Below are 13,868 nucleotides of genomic sequence, written 5' to 3'. Positions count from 1 at the left end.
GACAGGACAGATACGCCCCGGCCAGGACCCCCTGCGATGACCTCTGTCTTTCAGGGGGCTGCTAATTCTTCTTCTTCCCACCCCCGCCACCCCTCCCGGCCCCCAGGCCGGTAACGACAGTCAGTTCCAGACTCTCCCAGAGGACAAGCAGGCTTAGGTGGAGGCCCCGAGCGGGAAGAGCTGGGGGGCGGCCCTTCGCTGCTTGCTAGGTTGTTCCCGAAAGTGCCCTCGGGCTCCGCGGAGTGAAAATGGGGTGTGTGGTGGAGGATCCGTCATGTCACGTGACCTCTCCCCTGAGGGGGCCCGGAGGATGCTGGGGATGCATGCAGCTGCACTGCGGTGGCCCGGGAATGACGCGGGAGGCGCTGCCCCCGGAATGGGCGCCCCGGTTTCGGTGGCATCGAGGTCATTCGTTCCAAGAGGGCAGAGGCTGAGGGGCGGGCTTTATTTACCTGCGGCAAGGTTAGCTTCTGCTGCCTTGGAGGGACGTGCCGGCAGATTCGAGGGGTCGCTGCTGGTGGCCTTTCGGGGGTCTGGGGGGGTGGGCACAGAGGGGACACCCCTCCCAGACGGAACTTACGGCCAAGACGGGGACGCGGAGCTCGAGGGGGCTTCGACCTCGGGGCTCAGCTCCGACCCCTCTGCCTCTGGCCTCCCCGGGGCTCGTGCGTCCCGGCCCCCGGCTCCCTCGCCCAGCACTCGCCCCGTCTGCACGATCTTGCCCGCCCTCCGCCCTCCAGGGCCCGAGGCAGGAGCTGTGTCCCCCTTGGTCCCTGCTGCACCCCAGGCCCTGGCCGGACACTCGGACAACACGTATTGACTAAACGACTGTGTTGGGCTCAAGGCAGTCCCCACATGCCCACCCCAGGCCAGAGCCTCGCCCTGCCGGCCAGCGAGCACAGTAACGATTTACTGAACCGCGTTACACCCCCGAAGAGTGGATGGCTGTCCATTTAAAATGAAACCTGACAGAACCCGAGCTTCCCAACCACAAGACGCCGACTTTGCTGAAGGAGCCGCGAGCTCCGGGCTCTGCGGTGGCTACGACACTCTCATTTACTCCAGTGACAGTGCCCAGGTGGCCGCTGCCCGGGAAAGGCTTCCAAGCGATAGGCTCAGAAGGTGCTTTTCTTTTCTGAATTCTCAGATCCTACAAATTCTGCCGAAGGCACGTGGCCACGTACTGTCACGGCTCCTCAGACACTGGCCACGAGGGATCCTGACTGGGTGGGCGGAGACCCCACCCCCAGGAGAGGCGGAGTTGGGAAGCTCTCCGGGGAGCACGTCCCATCAGATCAGGGCTGTCACCCAGGAGAACGGAGGCAGACAGCGTTTATGAAGACCAAGCATCAGAGCATGCGAGGCCGCCTCCCGCCCCACCCCCATCGCTCCTTCTCCAGGTCCTCGCTGCCCCTCCCCCCACAGCTTCAACCGGTCCCCGGCCACACCCCGGACCCCTCCTCGTCCAGTTCGCCCTGTGAATTATCTACGGGCTGTCTCTCTCTGTCTCCACGGCTCCAGGGCAGCGGCGTGGACAGACCAGACCCTTAGTGAATGTCCCCCGAACAGGACAAACCAGAAGACCCCTGGAAGGTTGGGGGTCATTGCTGGCCTGAAAGAGCCAACATCACAGGAAACAAGGCTTTTTACCCCAATCAGTATTAACAGATGATCTCACCCAACGAAAGCACAGGTTGGCACAGGCTGGCTCAAGGACCCAGCGACTTCTCAGTCCCAGCATGATGGACGGACGTTTGGGGCTGGGGGCAGACGAGCCTGGGCTGCATATTATGGGATGCCTCGCAGCAACTGAGGAACCCCCCTTCCCCGAGCGACAACCCAAACTGTCCCCAGGCATTGCCAGATAGCCCCTGATTTTGAAGCAGGGAGGGATGAATTGGGTAAGGGGTCACTCTGGAAAGTGTGGGTTCATCAGGCCCCCAGCAGTCCCATGGGAGCAAAGCTGGGTTTGAACCCAAGCGTTTCTCCGAAGCCCGGGTTCTTTCCAGCAACAGTTTTGTCATTTTGGGTATTTTTAAACTAGCATCGTGCCTTGCCCTCCAGGCACACATTAATAGTCACCATCTCACCATGTCACAGAGAAAAGATCAATGCGCCTGGAGCCTCCCGTGACCTCTGCAGGTAAGGCTGACGGCAGGGCCGGCATGAGGCATGAAGATGAGGCCACCATGGGGGGTCACCTAGTGTCCCTTGTCCCCGAGTGCGAGGAGTCCCCTCCCTGGAGCGGCATTGTCAGGCCGCGGCCCGCCGGCGGCTCCCGCTCAGGTCTGGAGCCCGGCGGACGGGTGGGCTTGTCCCCCCATCCTTCACGGTCCCTCCTCTGTCCCCTGTGGCCGCGCCACTCTCTGCGACTGGGCCGGCGGGGCAGCCACACGCCAGGGTCTGAGCGGCCTTCATTTACTATCCAGAAGTCCAGAGGAAACATCACTCAAAATGATGGAAAAGACAATGAAATACTGGCTCATGAAGGGGGTAAAAGGAGGATTCGGTCGCTCTGAAACGGCGAAGCTCCTGGTCACATCCAGTTAGGACGCGAGGGCACGTGGGGGCTGGGCCCTGCGCTTCCGTAAGACCTGTGGCCGTTCAGGGGTCAGGAGAGCTGCAAGGAGGTACCCCAAGGCCAGCGGCGGAGGGGGCGGCACCCCCAGGAAGGAGGATGGACGATGGGGAATGATTCTCCCTCGGGCCTCCCGGAGCCTGAGCTCGCTTTCACTTAGTTCCTGTGGCTCTGGGTCCCCCTCAGAAAAAAACAATTCACCGAAAATGTGCATCAGCTGAGGAGGAAAGGTTTCAGAATGTTCCGGAATTAAGGTTTTGCTACTGCCCACCTTACCCCAAGATGCCGCCTCAGGAGCCCCGACCCCGGAACTCATGCTCAGACAACAATTGTCCCCAAACCAACAAGGACGATGGGTCGATCACACAGCAGGACTCGACCCCCAGGGCAGAGGTCGCCCCGACTTCTGCCCCAGGAACTGGCGCCCCCGATGCTTCCGTCTGGGCCATGCTTTGAAGTCTGATCCACGCCGGGCAGCGAAGGCGAGACCACAAGACCTGCACAGCACGCGGGGGCCTCCCCTGGCGTGCGGAAGGCACCCCGCACCTGCGAACCGACTCGGACGACGAGAATTTGGATGAAAGGCAGCACCCCGGCTGGGGCCGGGCCCCGACCCGTCAGCGGAGGGAGGCGAACGTGGCGTGTAGCCCCCTCCCCCCACGCCTCACAATTCCTTTCTCGCTCCCGCTTGAAACACGGAGGGCAAGAAGTGGGCTCCGGCCTCTGGAAACTCAGCGGCCCCCCTCTACCCCCCCGGAACCACTTCCCCCCTTCCCTGCTGGGACCTGGTGAGCTCCCCCCTGGGCTGACACCCCCAAGGCTGCGTTCTCTCCAAATCCTGACCTCGCCTCCTGCCCCCCCTGCCCCCGCCTGCCCGTGGCTCCCTGTGCGCTGCGGGCTCCCTCGCCAAGCCCGCCCGTGACCCGGCCAGGTGGGTGGGCCGCCACGGGCCCCAGGCGCTGTGCTCCTGTGAATGTCATGACGAGCCTCGGCCATCGTGTCAATGCCCTTCTTTAATGTCACTCATCCCGCAGGAGACGACGTAATGCCATTTTAATTATTTCTTTTCCCCTGCCGAGGAGCCGCCGCCATCGGGACGCCATCGGGACGGCTCTCCTGAACCCGCCCCCAGCCTGGAAGCAGCCAGCGGAGACAGAATGTTAAGCTCTTTTTTAAACCTTCAGCTTTGACATTTGATTTAATAAGAACGACGTACTTAACAGCTCTGATCTACAGCAGAGGGGCGGGGGGGGGGTGGGCTCAGAAATGGGGGAGATGAGAAAGGCCCCCGGGGAGACTGCTGTGCAGGGGTCTCCAGGGTGTCGGCGCATCGTAAACCCCAGCCGGGGAGCTGGGAAAGGAGCCTGGGGCGTTGCCACAGCGCGGGACCACCTGGGGCCCCGCTGATGGATACCCGCCTCTCTCCTGAATCTCCTGAGGCAGGCAAGCAAGGTGTGAGCAGCATTCCTTTACAGACACCCCAGGGAGAGGTGCCAGTGGGGGCTCCGGAGGCTCGGCTCCAGCTCCTGGGGGAGTCAGATAAACACCTCGTCTCTCCGTTATAGGCTGAATAGGGTCCCCCCAGAATCCAGCTGTTGAAGGTCTAACCCCCAGCACCTCCGAACGTGACTGTATTTGGAGATGGGTCTTTAGAGAGGTGACTAAGGTTACATGAGGTCGTTGGGGCGGGCCCTAACGCAACATGACCTGCGTCCTTATAAGAGGCGATCAGGACAGACACACGCAGAGGGACGACCGTGTGAGGACACAGGGAGGAGATGGCCATCGACACGCCGAGGAGAGAGGCTCCGAGGGAACCAGTCCTGCTGACCCCTTGACCGTGGGCTTCCGGCCTCCAGAACCGTGAGACATAAATTTCTGTCTCAGCCCCTCAGCCGGCGGTGCTTTGTGATGGCGGTCGCAGCAAACGAATACACTCTGCTTTATAAAACTTTTTAAAACTGTGTCCAGTCCCAATCGGGGCCCGAGATGGGGACTTGCGGTGGGGCGGCCGCCAGCCGCCTTTCAGAGCCAGCTCCGGCCAGCCCAGCGGTAGCAAGGCATCCAGAAACGGCTTCGGCACGCCTTTCCCTCCGCGGCAGCGGCGGCTGGGTCACCTGGGTCCTGGACGTGTGCGCCAAAACTAAGCGAAAGCAACACAGAGCGGCCACGCAGCGGGAACGTGGGGCGAACGTTCCTGTCACAGCAAAAACCTCCGGGACTTGAGAGTTTTTAAAGCTGCAAAAAGCTTGTTTCTAAAAAGGCCGGGCTTCCAAGGAGAGCCCTGGGGGAGATTCCGCCAGAACGGGGCGTGGCCGACACGCCTTCCCAGGGCCGGGCGGCCCCTCCCCTCCCACGAGCTTGTTCTTGCCCCTCGTTCCATCCAGGCCGCCAGCCGCCGACTCAGCACCTGCTGGCGCCCAGGTGAAGCTGGGCCCCCGACAAGTACCAAGGTGCAGACCCCAGCATTTCTGGTTGGAGAGGAGGTTAGAGCAACGGCCAGGAGAGGGGGCCAGGGGGGCGGTGGGGGGAGGACGGCCCCCGCGCGGCGGGCCGCCAAGGGCCTCCCCGGACGGCGGAGCGCAGGTCCCCGCCGTGGTCTCCACGTCCGCCGTCACTCCAAGTTCTTGTACTTGGTGAACAGGTTGTAGAGAACCCGCAGGGTGGACTTGAGGTCCAGATTCACCACATCTGCAGAGCGAAACAGAGCGCGTGTCGGCGAGGATGGGCGAGATCCCGGGGCCCTGGAACCGTCGCCAGGGGGCGTGCGGGACGGGGGCCAGGTCCCTCGCGGAGCAGACATCCAGGATGCTCTGGGCAGCGCTGGCCCCAGACGCGGGGCTCAGGGGGCGTCCCCAGGCCGTGCGCTGCGGGATGAGCACCTGCGGCAGCCAGGACGGGGTGCGCCACCGTCCCCTCCAGGGCTGGCGTCAGGACAAGTCCGCAGGCCGACGGCGTCTACGTGGCGTGGGACCTACCACAGCCAAGACTCCGATGCCCCCTCGCCTTAGAGAATCTCGGAACAGACCGCTCAGTGGCGGCCAGGGAGGGGGTGCTCACGGGGCAGGGATGTGGTGCGCCCCCCTTTGCGGCCACCTGGGCCACTGAACCGCAGCGAGCCTTTCACGTGCTCTCGAGTCAGGAGACTACGGCCCCCACCCAAGCCCGGGCACCTGGGCACGGAGTTCAACCCCGAGGCCCGTGGGCACAGGCCACAGCCTCGGAGTTAAGTGGTTCCTAAAGAACTAGCATGGGGGGATGGGGGATGGAGGGATGGGGGGATGGGAGGATGAGGTCGGCAGGGCCGGCGAGCCACCCACTCACCCACTCGGGGCCTCCCAGACGCCTCGGAGCCCCGGCCTCGCCCCCTGCCCTGCTCTGCCCCTCCCCGAGGGCCCCTCGCCGGGGCTTTACCTTCGGGCCTGGCCTTGGGTTTCTTGAGTCCTCCATCCAGCATCAGCTCAAAGGCAAAGGACACATTGTGGACCTGCCAAGGATGCAAGAGTCAGCGCCTAGCGAGGCTGCCCTGGCCCACCGCCGCCCACTACCGCCCTTCCGACAGGACAGGGATGGAGGGGGCACGGACAGAGGGCGCACGAGGCCTGCCAGGCCTCAGGGCACCCAGTGCATGCAGGGCTGGGCAGAGGGAAGGCGCGGATGTCCGCCGGGACCTCACGCCCCTCGCCAGCCACCGGGGGCGGCCAGGCAATGCAGGAACGAGGCGCAGAGCCTGCCCTCGAGGGCCCAGCGGGTGGTGGGGGTCCCTGTGGGTGGGGGGAGCCTGCTCCGCCCCGGGCCCTGGCCCATCCGCACGATGAGACGCGACAGCAACCCCGTGTCACAGATAAAGAAGCTGGGGTTCAGGGAAGGCGAGCCGGCTCCCAGACACACGCCTCCCCGGGCACCGTCCCCAGCACGGAGCAGGCCTTTCCCCAAGGGCAAGTGCACGCTCTGCCGCCGGCCCACCACCATATGGCTCGTCTAAGCTGCACCTGCACAGCAGGCCTGGGGTCAAGGTGGAGCCAGAATGGCAAAGAGAGGGAGACAGGAAGCAGCGTCGGGGCCAGACCAGCAGCCCGGCCCGGGAACAGACATCCTCTCCTGTGGGCCCGGGCGCAGGCGGGTCACCGGTGGGGACAATGTCCATGTCAGGCACCCAGACCTCAGGGGAGAGGCGGCTTCTCAAAACTCCTCTGTGCTGAGCGTGGCGAGGCCGTGAAACCCACCCTACCCCACGGAGAGGCCAGCTCGGGGGGACACTCCCTGCCCAGTCCGTCCGCTTGGCCACCTGCTCCGGCAAGGACGGATGTCGAAACGAGATTTTCCTTCTGCTTTCTTCTAACCCTGAGGAGACTGCCAGACAGGAAGTGGCCACCCCCCCCCCCCATCCGTCAGGGCCTCGCCTGCACCTCCAGCCACCTCTCGTGCCCCAGCAGAGACATGTCCCCCGAGCCCAGACCCCGCACAGGGCGGACGCAACAGCGGACGATGCCTGACGAGGCTTTGGGGCCACCCTCCCTGACAGCGATGGCAGAACGAGACCCCGGGCCAGTGAGGACCGGGCCGCACACCACGCCCCACGCCACAGTCAAGAGCCAGCCACAAAAAAGGTTTTTGAGAAGCTGGCCAGGTGAGAGAAGAATAGAGGGTTCTGGAATAGGAATGGCCCCTTCCGGCTCCGCCCCGGCTGACCTGTGACCCTTGGCTGTCTCTTACACGCCTCAGATTCCATTTCCTCCTCGGGGACAGAGGGGATTAGATAAGGGGACAGAGGGGAAAGGACCTGGAAACTAAAGCCCACTCGCCGTGGACGCTACGAGCCGGGAGCTGTCCCGTCCGCTCTGATTTCATCCCGGCAGGCGAGACGGCAGCGGCTGGGCCAGGGGCAGACGGCCCGCCGGGCGCCCGGGGCGGGCGGACTGGTGGATGCCGGCCCCGTTTCTGGGGGTCGCTCTGGCTGTCGCCGCCGCTTGCCTGGCTCCCCGACTCGCGGGTCTAGCACTTTGAGAAACCAAAAGGACAGACGTCCGTGCATCCAGGCGACATGGTCAGTCCACGCGCCAAGTTGCCGAGGGCGATGCAGTAAATCCTGCCGGACGGCTGGACGTGGGGAGGCCTCGGGAGGTGGGGGGAGGCCAAGCGCCCCGCCACACAGGGCGATGGCACCGGGGACAAGCGGCCCCAGTGTACGGGTGAGGCCCTTCGATCCAAGCAATCCTATTGAAGGAACGTTCCTAGAAACGATCCACAGGAATGGACGCAAACATACACACAGACACACACACTCATTCAAGGAGATGCCCTATTGTTTTATAGGGAAAACCATGGGAACGAGCTGCACGAGAGTGGGGGACGGAGACGGCGGCGGCGGGGCCACCCCCTCACGGGGCTGCGCCGGGCGCGGCCGAGGGCTTTTCCATCTCCCAAGGGGTCCCGCCCGGCCGATGCCGCGCGCCGCGCCGTTACACTTGAGAACCCACGTCCACGATGCAGGCGCGCACGTACCTTCTGGTCAAAGCCGTCCGGGGTCAGGTAGAAGTTGTGCAGGGGCACGAAGTAGTCCTCCAGCAGGCCCATGAGCAGGACCAGGTACACGCCGTCTGCAAACTACAGAGGACCACTCGGTGACGTTCCGCGTGCGTGACTCAGGGAGCACCGCGCGCCCGCTCGGAAGGAGGGAGGCGTGTTAAAGCAAAACCGTGCCTCTCCGGTTGAGGCAGGAGAACCTGCCACCAGGGGCAGGACCAGGTTGCAGAGCACCGCGCTGGGCCCGGACGCGGCCATGCGTGTTTGGAGCTGGAGTGCAGCTGTGTGGAAAGGGCCACAGCGCCTGGCCCCCACCGCTGGCCTGGGGACCACACGGGCCCCCACCTCTCAGGGCTGGAGTGGAGATCAGGGAGCAGGGGGGCAGGGAGCACCCCGCACACACCGAGGCTCCGGCGGGGTCAGTGGTGGCACTGAGCCGAGCCCGCGATGGCCCTGTGCCTCGGTTCGGGGTTTGACGCCCTGTCCTGCTCACTCGTCAGCTGCCCAAGTGCCACCTTCTCACTGTGCGCATGACACAGGACAAGCGTCCTTGTCCTCAGGCTTTGGTGACGGTGACCCTTTGTGTGTACCCGGCATGTAGTGTCCACCCCAACGGGGGCCCTGAGCAGCGGGGCCGGCGCTGGGGGAAAGCCCCATGGGCTGCAGCCCTCACCCCAGCTCCCCAGCCCCTCTCCGGCCGCCGGGCCAGCACCACCTCCCACCCGCAGCAGGGGCCAGGACCGAGGACGGCGGCCTCCACTCTCTGGCAGGCGGCCCCCCTGTCCCGTAAGCCAGGACAGGGCACAGCTGCTCCTTCTGCAGACAAAGCGCTAGAGACCAAGGTGGCCGAGCAGCTTCTGGAGGGGGAGGGACGCCTCAGCCACCCCCACGGAGGACAGAGATGGCGTCCCTGAGGGGCCCGGACTCGCCGCAGACCCCGAGGACGCGTGAGGACCCGAGCCTCCAATGGCTGGAGCCACGTGGTCCAGTCCGCAGCCACTGGCCACCTGTGCTTTCCTCGGATGCTGCGGACTTACTCTTTTCTGCTTTAGCAAAATGCGCGCAATGCGAAATTTACCGCCTTAACCATTTTTAAGTGGTTCCGGGTCCGTCTGCTCGAGCACATCCACACTGTCATGCAGACCCATCTCCAAAACGCTTCAAGTTCAATTGCTTAAAAATAACCTAACACATAGAATCAGCTCAGCCACGCTGGCCACATGCCACGCGCTTGGCGGCCACGGGCGGCCGGAGGCCACCGTGGTGCACGGTGCAGCGATACAATACTTCTGTCGTTCGAGAAAGGGCTCCCGACAGACAGCTGCCGGGCAGGACGACCGGACAGCTGGGGTGAGGGGAGGGCGGGGGGGGCCAGGAGGCCTTTCGCTTCCCGCGACGAGTGAGCCTGAGCACAGAAGACGCTTCGTCCTAAAATCGACGCCCGCCCCCCACCCCCGGGCCATCTCAGGCGGGGCCCGGGCCCCCGATTTTAAGATGGAAAGTCGAAACCGCACACGTGCAGCAGCACAACGCCCTGTCCCCAGGAAACGGAGGGGAAGCGGGGCCCGAGCCCGGAGCAGAGGGACCCGTGGGCGGGGGGTGAGCGGCGGGGGTGCCCGGGGCCGGGGTGCTAACGCGATCTGACGGGCGAACGGCCCCCCGCGGCCTGCGTGTCGAGCGCCTCCTGCTCCACGCCGTGAAGACCCTGCGCCCTCGTCTCCTCGAGACCAGAATTACGTGTGCCCCATGCACCCCATCACTGTCCACCCTGGCGGAAGGCGCTGGCGTCCTCCCCGGGTGACGCCGCGTCTGTGTGCCCAAGGCACGGGCCCTCTCACCCACGCCGACCCTCCGCAGACAACCAGAGGTCGCCCGTGAATGAAGACCCCACCCGCACCACCGAGGTGCGGGGAGCAGGCGGCGCAGCTGCACCCGGAGGCCGAGACCGGCGGGGAGTCTGCTCGTTCCCGCGGCGCCTTCTCACCCGGCCCTGGCCCGCCCACCGCGTCACAGGAAGGTGGGGAGCTGGGAGCCGAAGGGAGGGCACCGGAAGGAAAGGGGGTGCCCGGCAGAGCGTGGTGGTTCCCCCACAATGAGTGGGGTGCTCCACCTGCACAAACACAGAGTGGGGGTCCTGCCAGGGGGGTGCCTAGCTCGGAAATCCCCACGGAGCCCCCCAAAAACCACCATCGCCATCTCCACCATCAACAGCGACCTTGAGACGCATTTGCTCCATTAAGCCGCACCAGGCTGCAGGCTGCCGTTCAAACGTGTAGGGAGACAGCCGGACGGACTGAGTAACTGGCTCATATCACAGAGCTGGGAGGCTGCCCAGGACCCAAAAGTGGCTTTAAAAAGTAGGAAAAGTGCACTAACACACACACGCGCACATGCACACACACGCACGCACACCCACGCGCACGCACACACACGCACACGCCCTCCGAGCAGGAATTTGAACCCAGGTCTCTGACCTTGATGATGAACATATTTATAAAAATACCGGATTCCATCGCAACTGCATTTCTGTGGCCACTGATCCCTTGTGGTGGACCGGTGGTTAAACACACTTTTAGGAGATTACTTTATACAGTACGGTGATAGGGAGAACACGGGCGCCATCGAGTAAATAAATGTTAATGCAAATTCGTTTGGCGTCTGAGGCTAAGGTGTCGGCTGCTAACACGGGTGTGGGGGCTCATCGCGACGCAACAGCCGGGAGCTGCTGGCGAGGGGGGACGCGGAAGTGTCCTCGGCCCTGCAGCGAGAGCTTCCGGCGGTCAGGCCTCCCGGGCCCTCGGCGTCTCTCTCTCTGCTCCGACCATTCTACGCCTCGGGGTCTATCCTGAGGAGATGCACAGGCACAAACGGCGAGAACGAAGATGCTCACCGCACTGGTGTCTGCAAGAGGAGACGTCCCGGCGTGAGGGGCGGGTCTCATGCAACACAGAGCCAGCCGCCTTCGATGACACAAGGCAGCTGTTCAAAGTGATGCGCACAGAAAGACAGACCAGGCCGCAGAGGAAAGATGAGCCAGAAACGTGCGCGCGCGTACGCGCAAAACAGTGCCCACGATGTGGTCGTTGAGAAAACACACATTACAGAACCGCTGTGCCGTACGACCCACTGTCGTTCAAAAAACACACACATGCACATAAAATATCCGGAAAATAGACATCCAACCATGATATTGTCAGCGACCCCAGGGGCGGACGACCGTGGGGAGGGACAAGGGAGGGACAAGGGAGGGTTTTTACTTTTCAGTTAGCACTCGTAGACTGTTAATAAAGCAAACGGCAAAGAAGCAGAGGCTAACTGTGCAATACCAGTAAACTGCTAAAAACAGTAAAGGCGGCTGCCAACGATGCACAAATATACACATTAAAAGCGGACCGTTCGGCTTTCAAATACAGACCCACGCTGATCCGATCAGCCATCAACGTAGAGAAAAGGTCTGGAATAAACCTCCAGCACAGTGATCTCCGGGTGACGGCATTGCAGATGATTTTTATTTGTTTTGCTTATCGGCCCTTTCAGACATTTTTACAATGAACCTGAATTAGGTTTTTAATTAGAAAAGCAAATGAGAAAAGTTAACGAAAGAGAAAGGATGAATGCAATCACCCAAGGATTTAGGAAGGATCAGCTGTGCATTAGAGCTGATCCGAGAACTCAAGGCTCGGAAGTCCGGCCCAGCTAATCCCGGGGAAATTATGTTTTGTCTTCCACGCTTGCTGAGTGCTCAAAACATATTTCACGGTGCAGCTTTCGTTTTGAGTGGGGGTGGGGACATACAGCTGACCCTTGAACAGTGAGGGGGCCAAGGGGGCCAAAAATCCACATATTATATGCTGTATCCTGACAATAAAGTAAGCTAGAAAAAAGACGTGAAGAAAATCACGAGGGAGAGAAATGCATTCACATTGGTGTGTTGTATTTATCAATGCCGTGAGTCAGCATTGTCTGTTTACAAGAGTCATCATTTCCGACATCGATATCCCCTTATGTGATACAACACACTGGAGGTGTGATGTGTATTACTAACGCTAGGTATTGAAAATGAGAAGATAACGTGAAAGAGAAATTCACGTTCACTGACAGGTGCAACAATCACGCATTGATAACAAAGCAGCAGCAACAGGATTGCTTTGTGCTGGCAAGAAAATCTCCAAAAATGCTTCCGATACAGTTACTGGGGAAAAACACCCGCGTATGCGTGGACCCGTCCAGCTCAAGCCCGTGTGTTCAAGGCTCAACCGTACCTTATGAACCTACTGCAGGAACTGCATCCTGTGCACAGGCATGTGGGGGATGCCCGGGGAGCCTTTGCTACGTGCCAGCCGCAGCTCGGAGGCGAGGACGGCAGCCGAGAGCAGACGCGGCGGGCACAGAACATTCTGGACTGAGGGGCCTGCACGTGCACGGGCCCGTGTGCAGGGGCGGTATGGCACCTCGGAGGGTGTTCTGGGTTGAACTGCGTCCCCTCCCAGTACAGTATGTGGGGTCCTAGACCCTAGTCCCTGTGCATGCGAGCTTGTCAGAAATAAGCCTTTACTGGGGTGATCGACTAAATGCGGCCAGGAGGGTGGGCGCCGATTCGACGTGGCGATGTCCTTACAGAAAAGGCGGACCGGGACACGGGGCACGCACGCGGGGAAAACGCCACGCGAAGACGGACGCAGAGATCGGGGCGCTGCACCTACGACCCCGTGAACGTCCAGGTCACCAGCAAACCCCCGGAAGCCAGAGGAGAGGCCCGGGACAGGCTACCCCTCTCAGCCTCAGACGGAGCCAGCCCAGGGGACGCCGGGACCTGCTGCCCCCAGACCGTGAGAAAACAAACGTCCGCCGTCTCAGCTGCCGGTCGTGGCGCTCTGCTCCGACAGCCCCGGGGATCGGAGGCGGAGGGGCTGGGAGAGGCCGGGGGCCGGCGCTGGGGCCATCTCAGCTGCCGGGCGGGCGTTGCTGCCACGGGCGAGGTGGCCCCAGGCTCGCTCACAGGGCCCCCCTGGGGTCAGGGCGAGCGCTGGCTGCCAGCAACGCAGGACAGAGGGCCCTTCGTTCAGCCCAGGACGCCGCTTACCTGGGTCTCCAGCTCCGTCACCTCCAAGTTCAGCTTGTTCAGGTGCTTGTTCACAAACGTGATGAGAGACTGTCAAAGAGACACAGGGGGCGTGAGCGTCGGCCCTCACGGGGCCGACCCGCCCCATCGTGGGCCTCGTGAGGCGCTGCCCTCCTCTGTTTACCCAAACAAAAGGCGCATGTTTAAAACGTTCTCGCCGCGGCCTGTGGCTTTCACGGAATAATGCCCAAACCCATCCGGCTGGAGACGGGAACCTGCGTCTCCACGCGCCGACCCGTGTCGACCCGTGTGTGCACACGCGGACACACCGGGCCCTTCAGGAGGATGCCACTGTCAGCGGAAGGCAGCTGAACTTTCAAACGGATCCTAGACGTAACCGCGAACGACAAAAAAGCGCGGGAGAAAGGCCGCCCAGGCCGCCCCCTCGCAGTTTCCGCGAGCGGCGGGATTCCACCCAGGCTTCCCTGGGGGAGCCGGCACGCTTCGACCTCGGCGCCGTCGCCAACCCCACCCGCCCCGCCCCCGGACGTGAGGTCACTTCCTTACTCCTTCCAAATTTACAGAGTGGCTCCCACGGGCCAGGCGCGGTGCCTGGTGCTGGGGACACAGATGGAGGCCCGCCCGGAGGAGGCCTGTGACACGCATAATTCTGCATGCACACGCCCAGTGGAGGCCGGGGAA

At 62.7% G+C, this 13,868-nt stretch overlaps 1 protein-coding gene across 3 annotated transcripts in view; it reads right to left on the bottom strand.

Annotated features, from left to right (window-relative positions):
* Positions 1-3,738: 3,738 nt before the first annotated feature.
* Positions 3,739-13,868, bottom strand: part of PARVB (parvin beta) — a 79,797-nt gene continuing 69,667 nt past the window's right edge. For all 3 annotated transcript variants that reach the window (XM_016135749.2, XM_036237634.1, XM_036237635.1), the window contains exons 10-13: positions 13,188-13,256; positions 8,084-8,185; positions 5,993-6,065; positions 3,739-5,269 (exon numbers count right to left, since the gene is read on the bottom strand). In XM_016135749.2, coding sequence (XP_015991235.2) covers positions 5,193-5,269; positions 5,993-6,065; positions 8,084-8,185; positions 13,188-13,256 — 321 coding nt within the window. In that variant the 3' untranslated portion in view covers positions 3,739-5,192. The remainder of the gene's footprint in view (positions 5,270-5,992; positions 6,066-8,083; positions 8,186-13,187; positions 13,257-13,868) is intronic.

Source organism: Rousettus aegyptiacus, unplaced genomic scaffold (genome assembly GCF_014176215.1).
Source record: "Rousettus aegyptiacus isolate mRouAeg1 unplaced genomic scaffold, mRouAeg1.p scaffold_m13_p_2, whole genome shotgun sequence".
Classification (NCBI taxonomy): Eukaryota; Metazoa; Chordata; class Mammalia; order Chiroptera; family Pteropodidae; genus Rousettus; species Rousettus aegyptiacus.
Note: the sequence above shows the minus strand (reverse complement) of the source record. Positions and strands in the feature narration are given on the sequence as shown.